The sequence below is a fragment of the Halichoerus grypus genome, chromosome 8, assembly GCF_964656455.1.
Source record: "Halichoerus grypus chromosome 8, mHalGry1.hap1.1, whole genome shotgun sequence".
NCBI lineage: Eukaryota > Metazoa > Chordata > Mammalia > Carnivora > Phocidae > Halichoerus > Halichoerus grypus.
The window spans coordinates 91,204,103-91,231,931 of record NC_135719.1 but is presented as its reverse complement, the minus strand read 5'-3'; the positions used below and the strand labels follow the sequence as shown (position 1 = coordinate 91,231,931).

The following is a 27,829-nucleotide window of genomic DNA, read 5'->3' as shown; positions in this document are numbered from 1 at the left end:
GGCTTAAGGGAATATGTTGGAGAGACTGGTTGGATGGAGGGACCATGGACAGGGAACCAAGAAGAAAAATTTGGAGATTAGATTAGATTATAATGAATACTGTCTTAGTTTAATGTGGGTTTAGCAGAATCTCCATATAGGGATATAATATAGGCAATTGGAAATAGGGTCTGAGGTTCAGGAAAGAGCTTAGGGGTAGTGATCATGATTTGTGAATCATTTACATAATGGTGAACATTGAAGCCATGGCAGTAGATACGGAAATTAGATGGGATGTTACATTATGGGACACCCTGGTGCAGCAAGTGGTAAAGTCAAAGAGTTAGCTGCTTCTCAGTTTTGCCTTTAGATAACCATTCTTGCCATCTGGAGTCACCTTTTGTGTCCCTTATACTGTAAGTTGCTGATCCCCAAAACAGGACAAGACATGATATTTGGATGAGTTCAGAGTGAAGAGTTTGCAGAATATGGGGCGCTTGGGTGGCTCAGTAGGTTAAGCATCTGCCTTCGGCTCAGGTCATGATCCCCGAGTCCCAGGATCGAGCCCACATCAGGCTCCCTGCTCAGCGGGGAGTCTGCTTCTTCCTCTGCCTCTCACCCCACTCATTCTCTCTTATTCTCTCTCAAATAAGATAAGTAAAATCTTACAAAAAAAAAAAAAGAATTTGCACAATGTATTTTCAAAGTTTTTATAGAGTCCTATGATGGTGTATTAGACTCCAATAAATTTTACATCTTTAAATGAACTCCTGGATTAAATTTTTAGTTGTCTTTATATATTACTATATATGGGATAAGAAGGCTACTTGCAATGGGATTATCAAATATACTTATAAAATTTGAGATATCTAGGCATTATTGTAGATCACCTGAATCTGAATCTTTGAGAGAGGCCAGCCTCCTCTTTAATACACTAAAGTTTGAAAGTCACGGATACACATAATGATATTGCCACTTTATTAAAGTTTAAAAACCAGGATCCTTTTGTGGTTGCCATTTTGAAGTCAGAGAATAAAAGAGGCATTACTTTCCATTTGTAATCTAAAAAAATTGCCAACTTAAGTTTACCTTTCTTTCAGCTGAGTGTGAGAGGAAAAAATAAAAAAGAGAAACTTGAAGATTTCTTTAAAAACATGGTAAAATCAGCAGATGGAGTAATTGTTTCAGGAGTAAAGGTAAGATTCTATTTGATTAACAGAGGTATTGGTTTGAGAATCTACTTCTTTTGAGAAGATAGATTGAGATTTCAGATGTGCAGATGACTTATTAGAGTAAAAGAGAATTTGGATGGTAGAATGCTTAGGCCTGGGAATCTGGGCCCCCTGCCCTCGATTCTACTCTTTAGAGAACTGCCTTCTCCCAGGGGTGAGAGGTCTGTAGGTTCAAGGGGATTTGCCCACCTGGAGTGCATACCCCTTCCCTCCAAACTAGACCATGCTTTAGGGGTCTGGAACCCCATGTTTCCTTGCCCAAATCTGAAGCCTACTTCCAACTTTTTCTCTTCTGTGGGCCTCTTCCCTGAATTCATCCTCCAGTGTGTGCATTCATGGGTGGTCAAGGGTGACCATGGAACAGCTGGGAAGAGGGAGGGCACAGGGGAGAAGATCAGTGTGCAGGATAGAATATCCGCTTACATACACACGTGAGGTTTCTCTCGGTGCCGTACAGAGCTGCAGGATAGGGCACGAAGAGGGCCTGCCTCCGTTTGTACACTTGCCCTAGGCCTTACAAATGTTAGGGGCACACTTGGGTTCAGATCTGGAGTTAGAAGAGCTCCTTTGAGGTTTTAGTCTTGTTGTGGGGCGCCTGACTGGCTCAGTTAGTAGAGCATGTGACTCTTGATCTCAGAGTTGTGAATTCAAGCCCCACATTGCGTGTAGAGCTTACAAATAAATAAATAAACAGGCATATTTAAAATTAAAATAAATAAATAGCACCTAAGTATTTCTTAATGATGTTCTAAAAATGGTACAAGAATTGATTTATCTGAAAACCCTTAACCATTAAAAGAGAAAAGTGTTTATATTACATTATCAAGCAGATACTAAGAAAGAGATAAATAATGCTGCTTTGTCATCATTACCTATTTTTATAGATACATCTACAGTAAAACTTAGGTAGGAAGTACTATTTATTTGATTCATACTTCAGTTTTTCAGAGACAGGTCAGCTGGTATGTTGACAGTGCATGTGCCATGGCTACTTTCTAATAAGGACTCCACTTCCTTCCATTTTGATGCTACTTACACATTAATATTGAACATTTTTCTTAGCATTAATCCACTATATGGATTATGATTTTGGTAAAGTAGTAACATTTTTTGAACATTTACAATGTGGTGTTTGTTAATCCACATTTTGTTTACTCTTCAACCCTACAAGTTGGATAGTTTTATCCCCATTTTAACAGTTAAGAAAATTGGTACACATGAATTACAAATTTTAAAGGACATTTTGTTAGTACTGACTTCTTTCCCATGTTCTGTTGATGTGGATGTGAATTACATCATTTTAGCTGGTGCTGTTTCAAAAAATGATTGTTGTTTTAGAAAGGAGGAAAGTACTTTTAATAATTTTTATTTTTAATGTGTATCTAGCTTTGTTTCAAAAAAGATACAATAATTGCTCCCAGAAAGCTAGTTTGGCCATGTTTCCCCAAAGCAAGCAGAGAGGGCTGTAATGGCGAAGGCCTGGCAGCCTTTAGGAATGGCTCATAGAATACTTAATAGACCAAGAGAAATAGATTCGGACTTGTCTATCAGAATTTGTTCCTTCTCAAAAGCAATTGATTACTCCCCCCCTGGCAGTAATATATTTGTTGGAGAGGCTGGACCGTAGACACAGAGCACGAGTAGGAACATATTTCAGAGTACAACATGTGAACGTGAACCATTATGGAAGGATCTAAGCTTTCAACTGCAAAACCATTGCAGATTTCTTCCTGGATAGATAGAAGTGCATGTCTGTATAAAGTCTGAATTTGTTGGTGAAATCGTTAGAACATCTGATTATTAGAGGATAGCTGTGCTGTTTTACTGATCTTTTATGATTATAATGGTAAAGTGATTTATGTATTACACTAAAGTAAATAAGTGAAAAATTATATTTTCTTTTGACCCTATAGGATGTAGATGATTTCTTTGAGCATGAACGAACATTCCTTTTAGAATATCATAACCGAGTTAAGGATGCATCTGCTAAATCTGATAGGATGACAAGATCCCACAAAAGTAAGGTTTTTCTCTGTGGCTAAAGCTTAAATTTTAATGGAATAATTATAAAGTTACTATGTTACTTATAGTTTATAAAAGTCTTGCTATAGAACAGTGGTTCTCAAACTGTGGTCTGTGAAGTCTTGACCCTAAGGCTCTTTTTATTTTTAGCAAGTCTGTGAGGTCAAAACTATTTTCATAACAATCCATGATGCTTTTTGTATTTTTCACCATGTTCACATTTACACTGATAAAGCAGAAGCCATGGTGGATAAGATTACTGGTGCCTTAGCACAGAGCAAGACAGTGGCACCAAATTGTGCTAAGAGTCACTATATTCTTCCTGCAGTGCGTTTGCAGTTAGAAAGAAAAATTCAATTAAGAATATTCTTGATAAAGCAGTTAAAATTACTAATTGTAATAAACACTTCCCTTGAGTTCACTTTTTTAATATTCTGAATGATGAAATGGAAGGTATACATAAAGCACTCTGTGTACTGAAATATAATGGTTCTCTTTAGAAAAGCACTTTAGTTGCAACTGAATTATCTTTTTTTTTTCCCAAAAAAACCACCATTTCTACTTAAGAGAAAAGCTGCCAAACTATGATTATTCAGATTTGAGTATTTGGTAGACATTTTCTTAAAAATTAAGTGAATCTGTCACTTTAAGGAAAACAACTGATAGTATTTGTTGACAATGATAAAAGTCAAGCTCTCCAGCAATAATTAGAATTTTTGAAAACTTGTATCCATCCTCTTGAACTTGCTTCACAATAAAGACTTGTCTGAGGAGATTGATGATCATATGTCAATGTGGTATTTTTGATGTTGTTTATGTATAATGAAGTGTGTCAACATTTGGAAGATCTGCATAACTCATTGAGCCAATATTTTCTAAATGATCAAGTACATGATGTTACAAAATCATGTATGTAAAAGATTCATTCAAAGTTCAAGATAGACTAATGTTTTCTTTTAACGGCTTTATTGAGGTATAAAGTTGGTATCAGTAAGTTGCAATGTTCAAAGTATACAATTTGATAAGTTTTGACATATGTGTAAAATCATCACTATAATCAAGATAATGAACATATCCATCACCACCAAAAGTTCCCTTACAGCCCTTTGTATTCCCTCCCTTTTTCCCTGTCCCCAGGCAACCATTGATCTGCTTCCTGTCTCTATAGATTAGTTTGCATTTTCTAGAATTTTGTATGAATGGAATCATACTATATGTACTCTTTATTATTTGGCTTTAAAATGCAACAAAATTATTTTGAGATTAGTTCAAGTTGTTGTGTGTATCAAGAGGGCATTCCTTTTAATTGCTGAGTATTATACTGTTGTATGGATATACCACAATTGTTTATCCATTCAGCTGTTGGTGGACATTTGGGTCATTGTTAGCTTTAGACTGTTATAAATAAAGCTGACATGAACCATCTATTTGTAAGTCTTTGTATGGACATGTGCTTTCATTTCTCTTGGGTAATACCTAAAAGTAGAGTGGCTGGGTCATGTGGTAAGTGTATAATTAACTTTTTTAAGAAACTGCCAAACTTTTTTTCCCAAAATGAAATGACTGTACCATTTTACATTCCTACCAGCTGTGCATGAGAGTTCCAATTCCTCCACATCTTTTCCAACAAGGATACTCATTCTTTTTCCTTTTAGCCATTCTCATAGGCGTCTCAGTGTGATTTTAATTTGCATTTCCCTAATGACTGATGATGTTGAATAACTTTTCTTATGTAAGTCCTCCTGCTTTATTCTTCTTTACCAAAGTTGTTTTGGCCCCTCTAGGTTCTTTACATTTTCATATGGATTTTAGAATCAGCTTGTCACTTTTATAAAAATGGTGTCTGTGATTTTTTGATTGGGATTGTGTAGAATCTGTAGGTCAGTTTGGGGAGGATTGATGTCTTAACAATATCGATTCTTTTGATACATGAATATAGTGTATTTCTCCATTTAGCTAGGTCTTCCTTAAATTCTCTCAGCAATATTTTATAGCTTTCGTTGTACAGATCTTATACATAGTTATCTTGTATATAGTTAGATTGATTCCTAATTATTTTTGATGCTCTTGTAAATGATGTGTTTTATACCTTTCAGTTTCCAGTTGTTATTTGCTAATATATAGAAATACAATGTATTTTCTATATTGATCATATATCTTGCAGTCTTACTAAATAAACTCACTTACTGGTTCCAGTAACTATTTGTAGATTCCTTTGGATCTTCTACATAGATGATCATCTGCTAATAGAAACAATTAGATTTCTTTCCAGTTTAGATTCCATTTATTTCTTTCCTTTGCCCCGTCGTACTGAAGTTGTACCTGTAGCTCCAGTAGAGTGTGGATGGAAGTGGTGAGAGTGGGCGTCTTTGCCTTGTTCCTTACCTTACGCGGAAGGCATTCTTTCTTAAACCATTAGTTTTTCCTAGATGCTTTTTATCAGGTTGAGAAAATTCTCTTGTAAATTGCTAGTTTTCTGGGAGTTTTTTTTTTTCTTAAGTCAGGAATGAATGTTGGATTTTTATCAAATGTTCTTTTTTGCACCTACAGTGTTGAGATAATCATACCGTTTTTCCTTTTTAGTCTATTAGTATGATTAATTGTATTTTCAAATGTTACACCAACCTTATGTTCTTGGGATAAATATCACTTATACCAATGGAGTTTAAATGTGATAGAGTTCAGGGGGGCCTGGGTGGCTCAGTTGGTTAAGCAGCCAACTCTTGATTTCGGCTAAGGTCATGATCTCAGGGTCCTGGGATCATTCCTCCATCGGGATCTCCTTCTGCCTCTCCCCCCACTTATGCTCTTGTCTCTCTCTCAAATAAATAAATCTTTTTAAAAATAAATAAATAGGGACACCTGGGTGGCTCAGTTGGTTAAATGTCTGCCTTCAGCTCAGGTCATGATCCTGGGGTCCTGGGATGGAGCCCTGTGTCAGGCTCCCTGCTTAGTGGGGAGTCTGCTTCTCCCTCTGTACCTCCCCCTGCTTGTGCTCAATCTCAAATAAATAAATAAAATCTTAAAAAAAATAAAAATTTTGCAGGTGAAATAAACACGAAAAGCAAAAAATTACAGTGTACTATAATCAGTCCTGTAATAGAGGTGTATATTCGTGCTATGGAAACATAAAGAACTATAAAGGTAGACAGTCATCCATTAAGAAAACTGAAGAAAATATTAGTGATTCTTCTTTATTTATTTGACCAAATGGAACAGTGCTTTTTTTTTTTTTTTTAAAGATTTTATTTATTTATTTGACAGAGAGAGACAAAGTGAGAGAAGGAACACAAGCAGGGGGAGTGGGAGAGGGAGAAGCAGGCTTCCCGCTGAGCAGGGAGCCCGATGCGGGGCTTGATCCCAGGACCATGAGATCATGACCTGAGCCGAAGGCAGATGTTCAACGACTGAGCCACCCAGGCGCCCCTGGAACAGTGCTTTTAAGAAAGATGGTTGTGAACCTATTTACAAAATCATAATTATTACATATAATTAATTATATAACATATGATTTTACAGAATTATAAAGTAAAAATTATTTTTTCATGATGCATGAACTTAGCCTGGACTATGAAAACTTAAGTTTTCAACATCACTGTAATGTATAAAATCAGGGCAGTTTGCTTATTTTCTCTGATCATATAATGATGTAACAGCTAAAGAGGGTAGTGTTCTCAGGGCCAGATATTAGGATCCAGGAATGTCTTGCTGTAAAAAATAATTTCAGGGTCAGTTTAAGTATAAAATATTAATGTATTTGATTTTAAACACAAATCATTTGTGATTCCTGCCTCAATAAACCAACCTTTTTGTGATTTTTAAGTGTTATTTTTTTTAACTTAAACTTTTAGGATAATAGTGAACAATCTCATATGTAGAAGTTACCATTCAGAGTCTGAAGTTTGTGTTCACAGTTTCTTTATGGGGGCACCTGGCTGGCTCAGATGAGTAGAGTATGCAACTCTTGTGTGAGTTTGAGCCCCATGTTGGGCATGGAGCCCACTTTAAAAACAAATTCTTTTTTTTTTTTTTTAAAGATTTTTATTTATTTGACAGAGACAGAGCGAGAGAGGGAACACAAGCAGGGGGAGTGGGAGAGGGAGAAGCAGGCTTCCCGCTGAGCAGGGAGCCCGATGCGGGGCTCGATCCCAGGACCCTGGGATCATGACCTGACCCGAAGGCAGATGCTTAAGGACTGAGCCACCCAGGCACCCCCAAAAAAAATTCTTTATGAAAGATCAAAATAGATCTGTTTTGAATAATTTTAAAAAGTAAATAGAGTCACCAGATTTCAGTCTTATTTGTTGAATGTAACTTTGTACAGCATAAGAAAGTACAATGTAAGGATTACTGTTTTGTTAGAGAATAAACACATTAAACCTTGTAAAATACTGCTGGCATAAGTGGGAATTTCCATACAAAATAGGCATGTCTCGGATTTCGTTAATAATAGCAAACATTTGTATAATACTGTACTTGCTATGTGCCAGGTATATAGTAACATTTATTTTTTTATTTTTATTATTTATTTTTTTAAGATTTTATTTATTTATTTGACAGAGAGAGACACAGCGAGAGAGGGAACACAAGCAGGGGGAGTGGGAGAGGGAGAAGCAGGCTTCCCGCTGAGCAGGGAGCCCGATGTGGGGCTCGATCCCAGGACCCCGGGATCATGACCTGAGCCGAAGGCAGACGCTTAACGACTGAGCCACCCAGGCGCCCCTATAGTAACATTTATTAATTCATTTAGTCCAAGTAATCATGCGGAGCTGGTACCATTATTATCCCCATTTCCAGATAAGGAAAGCAAGGCATACACAGGTTAAGTGATAAGCTCGAGGTCGTAGAGCTGGTAAATTGGGATTGGACCCTAAGCAGTTTGGTTCCAGTTCTATGCTCTTAACCATTGCACTTATACTATCCTTTCTCTGAAACGAGAAATCTTTTCTCAACAAGTTGTCCCATGGGGTGAGCCCTGGGAAAAGTGCTGAAGTTGAATACTTCGCTTCCTAGCACCCAAGGATAATGGTGCTACCACCATTCATCTAGCTTCCCAAGCTCCATAAATTTCCCTCCTACCTTAGGTCTCTTGTTTGTAAATCCTACCTATTAGGTTTCCTAAATATCTTCTAGCTTTGTTGTTCCTCTCTGCTGTCACTCTTTTTGCTAACTTGATCCTGACCATCAGTATCTGACACAACAAATTCCTAGTTGGTTACTCAGCCTTCTGTGTCTCCATTTCTAATCTTTATTCCAGGCAGCAGAATTTTTTATCTAAAATCCTTAATGGTTGTTTTTACCACTACTGTTATTTTAAAATGTTTAATAACACCCGTTCTTACAAGATCAAATCCAAACTTTATCGTGTCTTACAAAAACCTGTTTTTTCCCCCCAGGATACTTCCAGTTTATTTTTCCATCTTCAGCTCTGTCCACTGTCTTCTATACCCTATAGTGCCTTCTTCCTAGAAGGCTGTTTGAATATACTGTATTCTTTTATGTCTCATTGGCCTTTATCCATGCTGTCCCCTCCATTTTGCCTGGTAAAGATTTGCTTATCCTACAAGTTCTGATTCATTCAGTAGTGTCTGTAAATCCTTCCCTAACTTACTCAGGTGGAATCATCTGTTTCCCCGGCTCCCAGAGTAGTTTGTTCCTACTTCTAATATAATATTCATCAAGTTATAATATAGCTGTTGTCATTTCCTTCACCAGACTTGGGGTATTTCATACTGCATACACATTGTTTGGCAGGTAGGTGCTCAATAAGTATTTTTGAATCAATGAATAAATATATTCTAAAAATTTTTTTCCATAGGTGCTGCAGATGATTACAATAGAATTGGTTCTTCATTATATGCTTTAGGAACTCAGGATTCTACAGATATATGCAAGTAAGGATTCTGATTTGAAATATTAAATAAAACAAAAATTTCGTTGGCAGCCTGGACACACAGAATACTTCTGAACCGAGAGTCATTTAGAATATCTTCTTCAAAATACATCAGTAATAAGGCGCTTCTTATAAACTTGGATCAGTGTCATTTTTTTCTCTACCATTTCTCTCTTATTTTTTAAATCTGAAAAGTAAAAATTGGCTTTATATAATTTTAACATTTGCAAAGTTTTATTTGATGAAAATTGGCTGATTTATGTATATAAGGAAGAGGAAGACAGAATTTATGTCAAAATGTTCTTAGGTTTTGATGAAGTTTATTATAAATAAATGTTTTGGAATTAGAATATAATATATATTTGTATGTATTTTTTGGAGGCCAAATTGACTTTTAAAGTAAAATGTGATGTTATCAGTTTATACTTTTTAAAGAGGCTGGCTATTCTAGATTATAAGTTTAATGAATCTTAGGGCAGTCCTAGAGTGACCTGATAGGGAAGTATTATGCATGTTAGTATAGAAATGCTCTCCGGATGTTTGCATACATAGCTGTTGTTTATTTACTTTATACTGGCTTTCCACATTAATCTAACCATAGTTAATTTTAGTTGTTCCTATAATATTGTTTAAACCCAACTCTTCATTGAAAAATAATCCAACTTTTTTTTCAATTTTAAGTGGCAAAACTATTTTCATAGTTTATGCCTTTTTCTAAACCATATCCTTGAACTTTTTTCTAGTATATCCCGTCTTAGTAGACATGTAAGATCCAGGTTTTTCAGCAAAACAAGATACTACATATAGCTTACATTAATTAACATGCTATCTTCCCAAAGAGTTAGTCTCTAACTCTTTGATAAGAAGAAAAAGCCAACCTTGCCGTGAGTTATTGGACATAAACCTGTCAAATCAAGTTCTTTTTGGTAAAACAAAGGTCATAAAATAGTGTTTTAGTTTTTAGTAGTACTTGCCCAATCCAGTTATAATGTCACCAGTAATTACATATTATTTCACAGAATACCCCTTTAATGGTTTGGCATTGGGATATTTTTTAGTTGGTGTCAGCATTTGAGAGATAGGCTATTTAGTTAAAAGTGAACATGAAGGGCGCCTGGGTGGCTCAGTTCATTAAGCGACTGCCTTCAGCTCAGGTTATGATCCTGGAGCCCCGGGCTCGAGTTCCATATCGGGCTCCCTGCTCAGCGGGGGGTCTGCTTCTCCCTCTGACTCTCTTCCCTCTCGGGCTCTCTGTCTCTCATTCTCTCAAATAAATAAATAAAATCTTTAAAAAAAAAAAAAAAGTGAACATGAATTCAGAGATAGAAATTGGTTATTCATTTCTGTTATTTTCTAAAACAAAGCAGCTCTACTTGAAGATGTTTAACACGTAAGTATCAGATAACTTCAAGAGCTGCTCCAACTTTAGTGTTTTCCTTTTAAGTCAGCCTTTTTGGATCCGATTGTTCTATACTTCTATAGTAATTTTGAAGATACAGGCTTTATTTACTATTATGTGACATTCTGCTAAAGAATATAAGGAAAAAATTTTTTAATTTAAATGTATGGCTTGGGGTGCCTGGCTGGCTCAGTCAGTGGAGCACGTGACTCTTGAGCTCAGGGTTGTGAGTTCGACCCCCCCCCCTTGGGTGTAGAGATTACTTTAAAAAGTATATATTAAATACATAAGTAAATGTATGGCTTAGACTGTTACCTTGAAATGGGAAGATTTTTTTTAACAACAGTTTTCAATCTGTTATATGGAAGTATAGAGGTGTTGTTCTAATGAAGTCTGTGGTGAACAAGACCATTAAATATTACTGCAATGAAATAAGAAAGTTCATTATTAATACGGTTTTGGGGGTATATGCTCTGAACATTTGAAATGAAAAGTCATTTCAAAGCTGACTTCTGATGAAATATTTTTCCCTTCCAGGTTTTTTCTCAAAGTTTCAGAACTGTTTGATAAAACAAGAGTAAGTACTATTGGTTAACCTTTGAGAGTCTCAATCTTTGCATACAGTAGTGTGTAACCTGTTGTGGTTGTATTAAACTTTATTGAGAAAGATGAGCTATACTTCAGAAGGATGAAGAGACAGATTTAGATTTGAAAATTTGAGTTTTTTTCAGGAAATAAATTTTTTTGTTGTGGCCTTCTGGTATTTGTGTAAAAGTTCATATTCTTATTTTTTTTTTTTTTTTTTTTTTATTTGACAGAGAGAGAGACAGCGAGAGAGGAAACACAAGCAGGGGGAGTGGGAGAGGGAGAAGTAGGCCTCCCGCGGAGCAGGGAGCCTGATGTGGATCCCAGGACCCTGGGATCATGACCCGAGCCAAAGGCAGACGCTTAACGACTGAGCCACCCAGGCGCCCCCCTCTTTTTTTTAATATTTATTTATTTGACACAGACAGCAAGAGTGGGAACACAAGCAGGGGGAGCTGCAGGCAGAGGAAGAAGCAGGCTTCCCAGGAGCAGGGAGCCCGACGTGGGGCTCGGTCCCAGGACTCTGGGATCATGACCTGAGCCGAAGGCAGACGCCCAACCAACTGAGCTACCCAGGCGCCCCAAAAGTTCATATTCTTTTTTTTTAAAGATTTTATTTATTCATTTATTTGAGAGAGTGAGAGAGAGCACATGAGAGGGGGGAAGGTCAGAGGGAGAAGCAGACTCCCTGCCAAGCAGGGAGCCCGATGCGGGACTCGATCCCGGGACTCCAGGATCATGACCTGAGCCGAAGGCAGTCGCTTAACCAACTGAGCCACCCAGGCACCCCCGAAAGTTCATATTCTTGATCAGAAAACATGTTCATTATGAAACAGCATTTATTTTTATGAAGAATGATCTTTTTCTGGGGCTTTGTAAGCTAGAAGAAAGTCTTAGATTCATTATAATTTTACCAAGATGATATTGCTTTTGATCCCCCATGACACTGGTTTAAAAATGAGTTGTATCAGGGCTCCTGGGTGGCTCACTTGCTTAAGCATCTGCCTTTAGCTCAGGTCATGATCCTGGCGTCCCGGGATTGAGTTCAAGCCCGGCGTGAACCCCGGTGTCAGGCTTTGCAATCAGTGGGGAGTCTGCTTCTCCCTCTTCCTCTGCCCCTCCCTGCTCTTGCGCTCTCTCTCTCTCTCACTCACTCTCTCTTAAATAAATAAAATCTTTCTAAAAATTAAAAAATAGGGGTGCCTGGGTGGCTCAGTCGGTTAAGCATCTGCCTTCGGCTCAGGTCATGATCCCGGGGTCCTGGGATCAAGCCCCGCATCGGACTCCCTGCTCAGGCGGCAGCCTGCTTCTCCCTCTCCACCACTTGTGCTCTCTCTCTCTCAAATAAATAAATAAAAGCTTTAAAAAAAATTTTAAAAATAAAAATGAGTTGTATCAATACGAGACAGATATGTAACTGCAGAAAGGTGTGATTCATAGTAATAATTTCATGTTGACATAGTCTTGATTTTCAGGGATCAGTGTTAGATGCAGTAATATTTAAACACTTTGATAAAGTTGATAGAAAAGTGAAAATGTTTATTAGAAGTTTAAGGGTACTTAACTGAGGGTGGAGGTGGCTAGTCCATTGTAGAAATCTGATTGCAACAGGATTTTGTCAATTGAGTAATGTGTAGTGAAGACAAGGAAAGGAAAAGAGAGATTTTCTCACAAAGGAAAGAGTCATTAAATACATAAATGTTGTATATTGGGGTCCATTATTCTGCTTTTGGTATTTGTACCAATGAGCATTTTCTGGGAAGATATCATTGTTTTTCTATGTGTTTACATCAAAAGAACAGGGATTTATCACAAAATAGCTTTATGTGTCAAAAGATGTGCAAGTAGATGTAAAATGGAATCAGATGTGCAAGAGATTCATTGGGAAGAACAAAGAGGAAGGAGTAGGATAGACATGAAGAGCCTTTAGACCATAGTGCAGGTCTATACCTGTGAAAGGAGAGGGCAGAGGAAGAGGGTACTGGGTAGGAAGAGTTTCAGACTGTAGCATGGTTCCAAGAAAGTTTTGTGCAGGTCAGCCAGAGTGGCTCATTAGAGGGAGCACTGCGTCAGGCAGGAGGGGCTGGCCCTGCTGCCCCGTGCTCTGTCATGGGGTGCAGCCAAGGCAGGCATGGGAGGATCAGCATAACCTTGGAATGAATATTGTTCTGGATCTAGAGAGATTGCAAGTAGGACTCTGAACCATATGTGCTCCTTACAGCAAGCAGTTGCTCTTGAAGGAGCTCTAGGTGGCACATTGCCATTGCCACGACTATCTTTATTTCTTTTAGTGTTTTTGTAGTGTTGTGGTTATTTGCTGTATAACAAACCATCCTAAAATAAGTAGCTTAAAAACGACAACCATTTTATTACGCTAATGAAGTCTTCAGGTCAGGAATTCAGAAAAGACAGAGCAGAGATGGCTTGCCTCTGCTCCATGATGTCTGGGCCTCAACAGGGAACATATGAAGGCTCTTCCAGATGTCTGGGGGGTGATACTGGCTATCAGCCGAGACTTGAGCCAGGGCTGTTGGCTATAACACCTGCATGTTGCTTTTCCAGGGAGCTGCTTCGGCTTCCTCACAATGTGCTGGCTAGGTTCCAAAAGGAAGCATCCCAAAAGATAGGAAGCAGACATTTTTAGTTTCATTAAGGCCTGGAAATTGGCACAGCATCACTTCTGTATTGGTCATACAGTCTTAGGGCCCAGATTCAAGGGGAGGGGATACATACCCTACTTCTTTTTTTTTTTAAGATTTTATTTATTTGACACAGAGAGAGCGACAGTGAGGGAGGGAACACAAGCAGGGGGAGTGGGAGAGGGAGAAGCAGGCTTCCTGCTGAGCAGGGAGCCCGATGCGGGGCTCGATCCCAGGACGCTGGGATCATGACCTGAGCTGAAGGCAGACGCTTAACGACTGAGCCACCCAGGCGCCCTGACCTACCCTACTTCTTAATGGAAGGAGAGGAGCCATATTTAAAAGCACCCAACATCGTCTAGCATGTTCCCTAGATTTATTTAAATCAGTTTATCTAAATTTATCTAAGTCAGTTTTGAATATACTTTGTGCATTTATCTGTTAGATTAAGAAATTTCCTAAGTTTATTTCTCTGTTATAAAGGAATATTTCTTAAGCTTCAAGTTTTTTTATTGAAGCATATTATATATATAGGAAAGAGCACATATCAGAAGTATACAGCTCAGGGGCGCCTGGGTGGCTCAGTCGTTGAGCGTCTGCCTTCGCCTCAGGTCATGATCCCAGGGTCCTGGGATCGAACCCCGCATCGGGCTCCCTGCTCAGCGGGAAGCCTGCTTCTCTCTCTCCCACTCCCCCTGCTTGTGTTCCCTCTCTCGCTGTGTCTCTCTCTCTCAAATAAATAAATAAAATCTTTAAAAAAAAAAAAAAAGAAGTAGTATACAGCTCACGGGTACCTGAGTGGCTCAGTCGGTTAAGCATCTGCCTTCGGCTCAGGTCATGATCTCAGGGTCCTGGGATCGAGTCCTGCTTCGGGCTCTCTGCTCAGTGGGTAGTCTGCTTCTCCCTCTCCCTCTGTGTTCTCTCTCTCTCTCTCAAATAAATAAATAAATAAAATCTTTAAAAAAAAAAAAAAGAAGTATACAGCTCAGTGAAATTATGCAAATTTTACACACTCATATAATGAACACCTAGATCAAGATATAGAATTCTTACCAGCAACCCAGATGCCCTGCCCCTCTTCACCTGCTTTCTGAGTCACCGCCTCCTGCAAGGGTAACCACTACCTTAGCTTCTAACGGCAGAGATTAATTTTATTTTCATATTTTATATAAATGCTTTATGCAGTATGTATTCTTTTATGTCTGGTTTCATTTACTCAACATTACGTCCATACTATTCATCCATGTTGTTGCATGTTTGTATAGATCCTTCATTCTTCTTGCTATATAGCTTTCCTTTGCAAGAATATACGTAAATTTACTCATCTGTTCTACTATTGGTAGGCATTTGGACAGTTTCTAGTTTGTGGCTGTTTACAAATAGTACTTCTAAGACCATTCTTGCATATCTTCAGCTGAAAATAAGTATGTATTTCTGTTGGGTGTGTATAACCAGGGGGAGAATTAGGGGTCATAGGGTTTCCATGTGAAAAGCTTTCATAGACAGTGCCAAACTGTTTCCCAAAGTGATTGTACCAATTTACATTCCTACCAGAATAAATGTGAGCATTGGATTGCTACACAAGCTTATAATACTTATCTTTTTTATTTTAGTTATCCTGCTGGATGTGCAGGGTTTTTAAATTTTAACTTTATTTCAACAGTAATTTCAGACTTACAGAAAAGTTGCAAGAATAGTACAAAGAGGGGAGCCTGGGTGGCTCAGATGGCTAAGCGTCTGCCTTTGGCTCAGGTCATGATCTCAAGGGTCCTGGGATAGAGCTCCACGTCAGGCTCACTACTCAGTGGGGAGTCTGCTTCTCCCTCTCCCTCTGCCTTTCCCCTCCACTCATTCTCTCTCTCTCTCAAATGAATACATAAAATATTTTTTTAAAAAAGAATAGTACAAAGAATTCCTGTACATGTGTCACCCAGATTTCCTGAATGTTAACATTTTCTACATTGCTTAAAGTGCTTTTTCCCAAAAAGTCCATATTCATTTTTTCTGCCCTTTGTGCATATCTCTTTTTTAAAAAGATAAGAATTAATTTTAATATAGTCATGGGGCGCCTGGGTGACTCATTTGAGTACCTGCCTTTGGCTCGGGTTCGTGATCCCAGGGTCCAGGGATCAGGCTCTGCGTTGGGCTCCTTGCTCCGCAGGGAGTCTGCTTCTCCCTCTCCTTCTGCCCCTCCCCACCACTCATGTTCTCTCTCTTTCCCTCTCTCTCAAATAAATAAAATCTTAAAAATGAACACTTTTTAAAATTTTTAATATAATCAATACAATTATCAATGATTTCCCCTTAAATCATCAAATATTGAGTATATAGATGCTCCCATTTGCCTCAGATGGCTTTTTACAGTGGAGTTCGTTTGAGCTGGGATTCAAACAAGGTCCCTATATTGTATTTGGTTGACATAATACATCTTTTTTAATTTTCTGTCTCTCCAAACTGAATTGAATAGTTTCATCTTTTTAGTCTGACATGGCTGCTTCCCATTTTATCCCAACTCAAACTAACCACATCTGTTTACTACTCTTTTGTGTCTTCAGGCACATTTTGTTAATGTTTTGACTACGTTTTCTGGTTGTTACCAGTAGGAAGATTGATTTGAATTACCTAGTCTTTCATTGTTAGCCTTTATCATTTTATTTTTATTTCGGGGGAGGGGCACAGGGAGAGGGAGAGAGAATCTTAAGCAGGCTCCACACACAGCGTGGAGCCCAACACAGGCTCCATCTCACAACCCTGAGATCATGACCTGAGCTGAAATCAAGAGTCGGATGTTTAACTGACTGAGCCACCCTTGAGCCCCATCCTTTATCACTTTGAAATCATGTGTACATGTCATTGAAATGATGTAACAAGAGATGTAATAAGTGTATATTAGTAATGTACATGTAATTAGTGATGCTGAAAGATAATATTGAAACTCATTATTGCCAAGTCAAACATAGAGTCCTTCCATAAATTCACTAATCTCATTTGATTTCATTCTTTTTTCTGTTCATTTTTGGTCAAAGTCCTGAAGTACAGTAATAGGCTAGTAGAAAGGAGAAGGCAAGGAAAATTAGATTAAATAGGAATGGATACTGTAGTCATTTGTAACTTTAATTTTTTTTTTTACAGTAATTATGAAAGAAACATTGGCTGTAGAATATAAGTGCTAATTAAATGGCGGATTATTTTCCCCTTTTTCAGAAAATAGAAGCACGAGTGTCTGCTGATGAGGACCTCAAACTTTCCGACCTTTTAAAATATTACTTAAGGGAATCTCAAGCTGCTAAGGTAATTTGATTGTTCATTGTTTTTTAAATGGACTATTTTACAAAAAGCCATCTCTTTAGAGGTTGTTAGGCTTAAGATTGTTAATGATTATCTCTTGATTTTAAATTAGATTTTCACGTGTGAATTTTTTGTTCTCCTTTTACAGATTGTTGGTCAGGGAACCCCACATAAAAGTTTCCTCTATAAACTTTTTTTTTTTTTTTAAGATTTTATTTATTTATTTGACAGAGATAGGGCGCCTGGGTGGCTCAGTTGGTTAAGCGACTGCCTTCGGCTCAGGTCATGATCCTGGAGTCCCTGGATCGAGTCCCGCATCGGGCTCCCTGCTCGGCAGGGAGTCTGCTTCTCCCTCTGACCCTCCCCCCTCTCATGTGCTCTCTCTCATTCTCTCTCTCTCAAATAAATAAATAAAATCTTAAAAAAAAAAAAAAAAAAAAAGAAGACAGAGATAGAGACAGCAAGAGAGGGAACACAAGCAGGGGGAGTGGGGGAGGGAGAAGCAGGCCACCTGCTGAGCAGGGAGCCCGATGCGGGGCTCGATCCCAGAACCCTGAGATCATGACCTGAGCCAAAGGCAGATGCTTAACGACTGAGCCACCCAGGCGCCCCTCCTCTATAAACTTCTGATATAGTATAATCTAGAACTATTTTTTTTTTTTAATGAATTTGGTATATTCATTCAGATAAAATGCCTACAAAACAAGAAGTAAAACCCCCAAATAACAGTCGGTGTAGCTAAAGGATTCCTAAGTCCTCTATTGTAGGTGAGAGAGCTGTAAAACCAGGATATGTTTTATTTTAAGGTAACTCAAATTTCCTTTTGGAAGTCTGTCTACCTGCAAGACTAAAACTCTTACGAATCCAAAAAATGTTTAACAGAAACATCTGAAAAGGCACTAAAAACTCAGTGGCTCAGATACTCTAAATTCAGGGCACCTGGGTGGCTCAGTCAGTTAAGCCTTCATTTGGCTCAGGTCATGATCCTGGGGTCCTGGGATCGAGCCCCACATCTGGCTCCCTGCTCAGTGGGGAGCCTGCTTCTCCCTCTCCCTCTGCCACTCCCCCTGCTTGTACTGTCTGCTCTCTGACAAATAAATAAAATCCTTAAGGAAAAAAAAGGTATTATAAATTCAGTGTTAATTTATGAATTGATACATTGTACAGAAAATTCCCATGTGATCAGTGGTGCTTTGAACACCAATTTTTCATTTCTTATCAAATCATAAATAACCCTTGGGGCACTTGGCTGGCTTAGTTGGTAGAGCATGCAACTCTTGATCTTGGGGTCATGAGTTCAAGCCCCATGTTGGGCATAGAGCTTACTTAAAAAAAATTATAGGGGTGCCTGGCTGGCTCAGTTGGAAGAGCATTTGATTCTTGATCTCGGGGTTGTGAGTTCAATCCCTATGTTGAGTGAAGAGATAAATAAATAAACTTAAAAGAAATTATAAATAACCTTTTTAACTTTGAGGACTTAGGTACTTGTAAATATACTATCCATATCAGATTATTTTATCCAATTGTGTCCTATAAACCGTTTACATTGGGTGGGCAGGGATAAAATGAATTATTCACTTTAAGGACCTTAAATTCATTATTTTATTATAATATTATAGTTGTGAATACATAACTTTTTAGAACATGGCTTTAAAAGTAAATCCAAATTTCTTAGTGACCACAAGAAGGAATTGAAATTTAATTGCAAAAATTAAAACTATGTGCAGCAGAGGGCATACAGGAATCAGCGGTAGTGTGATGGCGTTGTATGGTGTCACAGGGTCGCTGCACTTGTGCTGAGCGCAGCATAACATGGAGCTGGCAGATCACTGGTGGACACCTGAAACTAATGTAATTCTGGGTGCCAACTATACTTGCATGTAGGTGAGTAATTAAATAAGGAAATAGCTGTTTAAAAAATACTCAATATTTATTAAACAGCTGGGGGAAAAAACTCATGAGATATCACCACACACCTTTTTTTTTTTCTTTTTTTAAGATTTATTTATTTAGGGGCGCCTGGGTGGCTCAGTTGGTTAAGCGACTGCCTTCGGCTCAGGTCATGATCCCCCACATCGGGCTCCCTGCTCAGCAGGGAGTCTTCTTCTCCCTCTGACCCTCCCCCATCTCATGCTCTCTCTCTCTCTCTCATTCTCTCTCTCAAATAAATAAAATCTTAAAAAAAAAAAAAAGATTTTTTAATTTATATTAGAGAAAGCATGCATGTGCACATGTGGAGGGGGCAGTGAGAGAGAGAATCCTCAGGCAGACTCCCCACTGAGCGTGAAGCACATCATGGGGGCTCCATCCCAGGACCCTGAGATCATGACCTGAGCCGAAATTGAGAGTCGGCCCCTTAACTAACTGAGCCACCCAGCGCCCCTCACCACAGGCGCCCCTTAACAAGAATTTGGCTAAAATGAAAAATTCTGACAAAAATTATAGCAACTAGAACTTTCACACCCTGTTAGTTGGAATATGATACAATATTTTGGAAAAGTTTTACAATTTCTTAAAAAATTAAACATACATCTATCCTGTGGTCCAGTCATTCTAGTCCTGGGTATTTGAGAGCATGTGTCCCCACGGATATTCACAGCAGCTTTATTTGTAATAGTTGAAAACTGGCAACAACCCAAATGTCCACCAGCAGCTGAATGGGTAAATTGTGGTGGATATATACAGTGGAATCCTACTCCATGGTAAAAAGGAATGAACCATGGATACATGCAACAATATGGAAGAATCTCAAAATAATTTTGCTGAGTGAAAGAAGCCAAACAATAAAGACCATAGTCTACACAAGAGCTCACTCTTAGTGTTACACATTGTTTTTTGTTTGAAGAAATGTGTAATGATACATATCTACCATTATAAGTATCATACAGAATAGCTTTCACTGCCCCAAAACTCCTCTGTGCTCCACTATTCATCCTCTTTCCCCTTAAGCCCTGTTGATTTTGTGTGTGTGTGTGACATCTCCATAGATTTGCCTTTTCCAGAATGTCATATAGTTGGGCCTTTTCACATTGGCTGCTTTTTTTTAATATTTTATTTATTTATTTGAGAAAGCATATGTGAACACAAACTGGGGGAGGGGCAGACTGAGAGGGAGAAGCAGACTCTCTGCTGAGCAGGGAGACCTGTGTGGGGCTTGATCCCAGGACCCTAGGATCATGACCTGAGCCAAAGGCAAACCATCTGAGCCATCCAGGCGCCCCAGTCAATTGATTCTTTTTTCTTTTCTTTTCTTTTTAAAGATTTACTTATTTATTTACTTGACACAGAGAGAGAGACAGCTAGAGAGGGAATGCAAACAGGGGGAGCGGGAGAGGGAGAAGCAGGCTTCTCTCTGGGCAGGGAGCCCGATGTGGGGCTCGATCCCAGAACCCTGGGATCATGACCTGAGCCAAAGGCAGACACTTAATGACTGAGCCACCCAGGCGCCCCTAGTCAATTGATTCTTAACAAGGTGCTAAGACAGTTTTGGGGGGAAAAGAATAGACTTTTCAACAAATGGTACTGTGTCATCTGAATAGTCCATGAAAATAAAGTTAGACCCCTTCCTCATACTGTGTATAAAAATTTGCTCAAAATTGATCAAAGACCTAAATGTAACAACTATAACATTTTTAGAAAAAAACAATGTAAATCTTTTTGACCTCTGATTGGACATTGGTTTCTCAGATATGACACCAGGAGTACAGCAACCAAAGAAAAAATAATAAATTGGACGGACTTTATTAAAATTAAAAACTTGTGTGTGTCAAAGTACACTGTGAAGAAAAGTGGAAAGACAACCCATAGACTGGGACAAAATACTCGCAAATCATACGAGTCCCTAATAAGCAAATGGTATCCAGAAAATATAAAGAACTGTTATAACTCAGTAAAAAGACAAATAGCCCAATTAAAAAATGGGCAAAGGACTTGAATAAACCTTTCTCCAAAGAAAATATACAAATGGCCAGTGAATACATAAAAAGATGCTCAACATTAGCTATCAGGGAAATGCAAATCAGAACCACAGCAAGGGATGCCTGGCTGGCTCAGTAGGTAGAGCATGCGACTCTTGATCTTGGGGTTGTAAGTTCCAGCCCCACACTGGGTATAGAGATTACTTAAAAAATAAAATTGTTAAAAACAAAACAAAACCACAGTGAGATACCCCTTCACAGCCACTAGGTGGCTTTAATCAAAAAGACAGGTAAGTGTTGCCAAGGATGGGGAGAAATGAGAGCCCTCATACAGAGTCATTGGAAATGTAGTGGTGCAGCCGCTTTAGAAAACAGTCTGGCAGGGGGCGCCTGAGTGGCTCAGTTGGTTAAGCGACTGCCTTCGGCTCAGGTCATGATCCTGGAGTCCCTGGATCGAGTCCCGCATCCGGCTCTCTGCTCGGCAGAGAGTCTGCTTTGTCCTCTGACCCTATCCCCTCTCATGTGTTCTCTCTCTCTCATTCTCTCTCTCTCAAATAAATAAATAAAATCTTTAAAAAAAAATAAAAAAAAAAGAAAACAGTCTGGCAGTTTCTCAAAAGGTTCAGCATAGAATTACCAAGTGACCCAGCAATTCCACTCCTAAGTAATGAGATATGAAAGAGAAAGGAAAACATGTTCACACAAAAACTTATACACAAATGTTCATAATAGCATTATTCATAATAGGCAAAATGTGGAAACAAACCAAATGTCTATCAGCTGATAAGTGGATAAATCAATGTGGCATTTCCATACAATGAAATATTTAGAAATAAAAGGAATGAAGTACTGGTTTACACAATAACATGAATGAACTTGAAATTTTATGCTAAGTAAAGAAAGCCAGACAGAAAAGACCACATATGATTCCATTTTTTTTTAAGATTTTATTTATTCATTTATTTGAGAGAGAGAGAGCACATGAGAGGGGGGAGGGTCTGAGGGAGAAGCAGACTCCCTGCCGAGCAGGGAGCCCGATGCGGGACTCGATCCCGGGACTCCAGGATCATGACCTGAGCCGAAGGCAGTCGCTTAACCAACTGAGCTCCCCAGGCGCCCCTCCATTTTTTTTTTTTTTTTTAATGAAATGTCCAGAATAGCAAATCTGTTGAGACAGAAAGCAGGTGGGGGGGGAGGGGGCGGGTGAGAGGACATGAAGAATGACTGCTGATGAATATGGGGTTTCCTTTTGGGTGACAAAATTGTTTTAAAATTGATTGTAGTGATGGTTATACAATTGTGCGAGCACACTAAAAACCGTTGAATTGTGCACTTTGAGTTATACGTATGTGAATTCATCTCAGTAAAGCTGTTACAAAAACCATTTAGAAAGTAGCTGGCATGTGTGGTATTCATGGTTTAAGTGTTCACTCTAATGATGGTGGGGGTGATGGGGTAGTGGTGGTTGTGGGTAACTATTAGAAACGTGCAGCGTATGTTATTGTGAAGCATTCTCTTTTATAGGATCTCCTCTATCGAAGATCTAGGTCACTAGTGGATTATGAAAATGCTAATAAAGCACTGGATAAAGCAAGAGCGAAAAATAAAGATGTTCTGCAGGCTGAAACATCCCAACAATTATGTTGTCAGAAATTTGAAAAAATATCTGAATCTGCAAAACAAGGTACTGTTACCTCACCCTTTAATCATAAGATATACTTTATAATATATTATATAAATTAAATAGTTAATCCTAATTTCTTTTGTTCACAGAACTTATAGATTTTAAGACAAGAAGAGTTGCTGCATTCAGGAAAAATTTAGTGGAACTGGCAGAGTTAGAACTGAAGCATGCAAAGGTATTGTCATATTAAAGGTTTAATAATTTAAGTGACTTATAATTTAGAAATGAGTCCGTTATGGGGTACTTGGCCGGCTCAGTTGGGAGAGTAGGTCACTCTTGATCTCAGGTTCATGAGTTTGAGCCCCATGTTAGGCATAGAGATTACTTTTAAAAAAAAGGAAAGAAAGAAATGAGTCCATTATGGAATTGATAATGATTCTTTAATGACAGTTTCCTTCTACAGGTGTACTGTAAGAAGTATTCCTGAATTAGAATTAATTACAATTGGAATTATAATTTTTGAAGGTTATTTTACTGCTTCAAAATAACTTGGTTTTAGGAAATAAACATCCTTCTTCCAGGGTTTTTTATAGTGTTTATTTACTTCAAATTAAGCCCTTTCTTGTAGTTAATAGAAAGCTTCGGGGATGCCTGGATGGCTCAGTTGGTTGAGCATCCAGCTCTTGGTTTTGGCTCAGGTGGTCATCTTGGCGTTGGGAGATTGAGCCCTGCGTTGGGCTCCTGGCTTAGCGTGGAGTCCACTTGGGATTCTCTCTCCCTCCCGCTCGTGTTCTCTCTCTCTCTCTGTCTCTCTCTCTCTCTAAAATAAATAAATAAATCTCTATTTTTTTTTAAAGGATAAAGGTTGGCCCAAACCTTACTGTAATTTTAAAACTAGAGAATTTTAGAATTGAGAGGGATTTTACAAATCATCTAATTCAAACAAGAATAATATCTACAGTTTCTCTAAATGGTCAGCTCTGCAAGACTCTAGTACCTAATATGGAAACCAGTATCATTTTTTGACTAGCTAAAAAAAATAAATCTCTCATTAATAAAAAAAATTTAGGGCGCCTGGGTGGCTCAGTCGTTAAGCATCTGCCTTCGGCTCAGGTCATGATCCCAGGGTCCTGGGATCGAGCCCTGCATCGGGCTCCCTGCTCAGCGGGGATCCTGCTTCTGCCTCTCCCACTCCCCCCTGCTTGTGTTCCCTGTCTCACTGTGTCTCCCTCTGTCAAATAAATAAATAAAATCTTAAAAAAAAAAAAAAATTTAGGGGCGCCTGGGTGGTGCAGTCAATTGGGTGTCCAACTCTTGGTTTTGGCTCAGGTCATGATCTCAGGTTTGTGGGATCGAGCCCTGAGTTGGGCTCTGTGCTCAGTGCGGAGTCTGCTTGAGATTCTTTCTTCCTCTCCCTCTGTCCCTCTCCCCACTCTCTCGCTCTATCTCTCAAATAAATAAATAATTCCTTAAAAAAAATAAACTTAAAAATTTATTTAACATATGCTGTCTTCAGAGGGACTGAAAACTAAAAACATATTCAAAATTCCCCAAACTATAAGTATTAAATTTAAATAAATTTTAAGTGTTTATTTTTTGATATATTGATAGCATTTATACTTTGGAAGTCATTAAAAAGCTTAAAACTGCACTAAGAGTTTTGGGGCACCCCATAATGAACACAAATCTACTTCTGTGTAACTTTGACACATTGGTCAAAGTTTTGTCATCTAAATTAAGAAAGATAAGTTTAATTTCTCTTACAGTTTACCCTCAAATATTTATATAGTTTATATTCTGTATATATAGTCTCCTCCAGGCTAGATATCCTTGGGCTAAATATTTTTTATCTTATACATTTCAATAAGCTTTTTATATTATTGACCTCCTGTCATTGCTGTTTTAAAATATTACACCTGGAAATGGAAACACTTCTGTACACAGGCTGATTTTTTTTTTTTTTTTAAGATTTTATTTATTTATTTGACAGAGACATAGAGAGCACAGATAGGCAGATCGGCAAGCAGAGGGAGAGGGAGAGGGAGAGGGAGAAGCCGGCTCCCCCACTGAGCTGGGAACCCGACGCTGGGCTCGATCCCAGGACCCTGAGATCATGATCTGAGCCGAAGGCAGACGCTTAACCGACGGAGCCACCCAGGCGCCCCTGTGCACAGGCTGATTATTGTGCACATTTCTTCTTACAGCGTGCTTTATATGTTACAAGGGTTTAAGGTGCCATCTCGTACCAGCTTGTTTTGGCCTATAGTCACACCTTCTCTTCTTCTTCAAAGTCTTTTCTTGAGCTCCAGCCTATAATTGTGTGTTTCATTTTTTTAGTAATCTTTTTCATTTTTGTGGTATAAAACACATAAAATTTACCATCTTAACCATTTTTAAGTGTGCAGTTCAGCAGTGGTAAGTATATTCACATTGTTGTGCAACAGGTTTCTAGAACTTCTTCATTTACTGAGCATTTAAGTTTTAAAATGTAATTGTAGACCATATCTGTGTCTATTAAATTTTAGCTTGCTAGTTTTAGCCTAGCATGAGATCCTTTGGAAACTTTAATTTGATCATATAGTAGTACTTGACTATTAGAGTGGTTATTGCTCCAAAGTGATAGACATATGTAATTTGTATGAACTTCCCTTTTGTGTCCTTATCTAAGTTGTAATTTAAAAGATTGATCAGGGGATGCCTGGGTGGCTCAGTGGGTGAAGTGTCAGACTCTTGATCTCAGCTCAAATCTTGATCTCAGGGCCATGAGTTCAAGCCTTGCATTGGGCTCCACACTGGGTGTGGAGCCTTCTTAAAAAAAGAAAGAGAGAGAGAGAGGGAAAGAAAAAAAAGGAAGGAAAGAAAGAGAGTGAGAGAGAAAGTGAGAGAGAGAGGAAGGAAGGAAGAAGAAAGAAAGAGAGAGAGAGAGGGAGGGAGGGATCGATCAGGACCAAAGGAATCAATATTTGTTCATCTAATTGTAAAAGTACATAGAACCCAAAAAGGCTAAATTTTTAGTTCCCTTCCTTTCTTTCTATACTAACTGATAATAACTTATTAATTAATATTATTTGGTTGTAGTTATTTGGATAGTTATGAATTCACCTACTTATACTGTCATCAACCATTTTTTCTCCACTTTATCCATGATGGATATACGTATCAAATTCCTCACTAAAATCAAGATACATGTTATGATTTCCTGGTCTAATAACCCTCTCAAAAGAAAATGTTTTGATAAAGCTGGCATGATTTATTCTTACTGCACCTGTGTTGGTTTCTAATGTTCACTATATTTGTTTTTTGTGTTTTTTTTTTAAGATTTTATTTATTTATTTGACAGAGACACAGCGAGAGAGGGAACACAAGCAGGGGGAGTGGTAAAGTAGTAAAATATAATAAAATAAAGGAGTAAAAATAACCATTTAAAAATATGAACGCCATTCCTGGCTCAGAGGCTATACAAAAATAGGTTGTAATTTGCCAGCCTCTCTTTAATTTATTAACAAAATCCTTGATAGTTTATAACCTCTTTAAAAAGAATAAATATAGGGGTGCCTGGGTGGCTCAGTCGTTTAGCGTCTGCCTTCGGTTCAGGTCATGATCCCAGGGTCCTGGGATCGAGCCCCCATCGGGCTCCCTGCTCGGCTGGAAGCCTGCTTCTCCTCTCCCACTCCCCCTGCTTGTGTTCCCTCTCTCGCTGTGTCTCTCTGTCAAATAAATAAAAAAGAAAAAAAAAGAAAAGGCAAAAGAGGGACGCCTAGGTGGCTCAGTTGGTTAAGAGTCTGCCTTCGGCTCAGGTCATGATCCCAGGGTCCTGGGATCGAGCTCCGCATCGGGCTCCCTGCTCAGCAAGTAGCCTGCTTCTCCCTCTCCCTCTGCTTGCTACTCCCCCTGCTTGTGCTCTCTCTGACAAATAAAATCTTAAAAAAAAAAAAAAAAGGCAAAAGAATATCATGATGTGATAATTTTACAAAATTTATATTTAATCTATAAATAAAGTTTTATTAGGATACACCGAAGCTCATTCATTTATGCTTTGTCTGTGATTGCTTTCATACTACTATAGCAAAGTTGAGTAGTTAAAACAGAGATGAAATATCTCTCAAAATCTAAAAATTTTTTTTTTTTTAAGATTTTATTTATTTGAGAGAGAGAATGAGCAGGGAGAGAGAGAAGCAGGCTCTCCCCTGAGCAGAGAGCCCGATGCGGGGCTCGATCCCAGGACCCTGGGGTCATGACCTGAGCTGAAGGCAGATGCTTAACGACTGAGCCACCCAGGCGCCCCTAAAGTCTAAAATGTTTACTACATATTTAGTCCTTTACAGAAAAAGTTTGCTGACCCCTACTACATAGATTATATCAGCCTCTGACTTCCAGATATTGTACTTTTCAAATCCTTTCTGAAAAAGTGTTCCCTGTGTTGAAATTTCTGATAGGTCTTCTAGTCCAGTGGCTCTCAACTAGAGGCAGTTTTGCCTCCTGGGAGACAGCAATTTCTGGAGACATTTCTTGGGTAGAAATGTCTCTACCCACTTAGGTAGTCAAAACTAAGGGTGGGTGGGATAGTACTGGTATGTAGTGCGTAGAGGTCAGGGATGCTGCTAAACTTTCTACAGTGCCATAGGACAGCCCCCATAAAAAGAATTACACAGCCCAAAATATGTCAGGAGTGCCGAGATTAAGGGGCGCCTGGCTGGCTCAGTCAGTGGAGCATGCAACTCTTGATCTCAGGGTTTAGGTTTGAGCCCCACATTGGGTGTAGAGATTACTTAAATATAAAATCTTAAAAAAAAAAAAATGCCAAGGTTGAGAAACCCTGCTCTCTTGTCTCAGGTTTCTTCTTGATGATTTGTAAATCTGAACAAAGTCCCATGTTAGTCCCAGGAATCCATATGAAATATTCTAAAAAGATTAGACATTAGTTAAACTTGGAGCCAGATGATTTGAAACTACTTTGGATTTCATTTATTATAACTAGGGTATGTCTTGCCATGTAATTGAAATCTGGTTATAACAGAAAATTAGGTAGTTAGGTCACTTTTGTGTCCTTGAAGATAGTCTCAGATACCTTATTAATAAAGTGTCAAATGTATCAAATGTAAAAAAAGGAAGTGATGATACTGTCTATGAGGGTGTGGAGTCCTCATGCCCTGTTGGCGGGTGTGTGGGTTGGTGCACACCCTTCTGGAGAGCATTGGCAGTATGTCAAATGAAGGATGTGTGTCTTTCGACTTAGTCCCACTTGAGGAAT

The 27,829-nt window shown here is 38.6% G+C and overlaps 1 protein-coding gene across 1 annotated transcript in view; it reads left to right on the top strand.

Moving 5' to 3' along the window:
* SNX6 (sorting nexin 6) overlaps window positions 1-27,829 on the top strand; it is a 56,262-nt gene that overhangs the window by 24,291 nt on the left and 4,142 nt on the right. Inside the window, exons 7-13 of the mRNA XM_078053557.1 lie at window positions 1,080-1,175; window positions 3,125-3,230; window positions 9,052-9,127; window positions 11,063-11,102; window positions 16,954-17,040; window positions 22,479-22,638; window positions 22,728-22,813. Of these exons, the coding sequence (XP_077909683.1) occupies window positions 1,080-1,175; window positions 3,125-3,230; window positions 9,052-9,127; window positions 11,063-11,102; window positions 16,954-17,040; window positions 22,479-22,638; window positions 22,728-22,813 (651 nt within the window). The remainder of the gene's footprint in view (window positions 1-1,079; window positions 1,176-3,124; window positions 3,231-9,051; window positions 9,128-11,062; window positions 11,103-16,953; window positions 17,041-22,478; window positions 22,639-22,727; window positions 22,814-27,829) is intronic.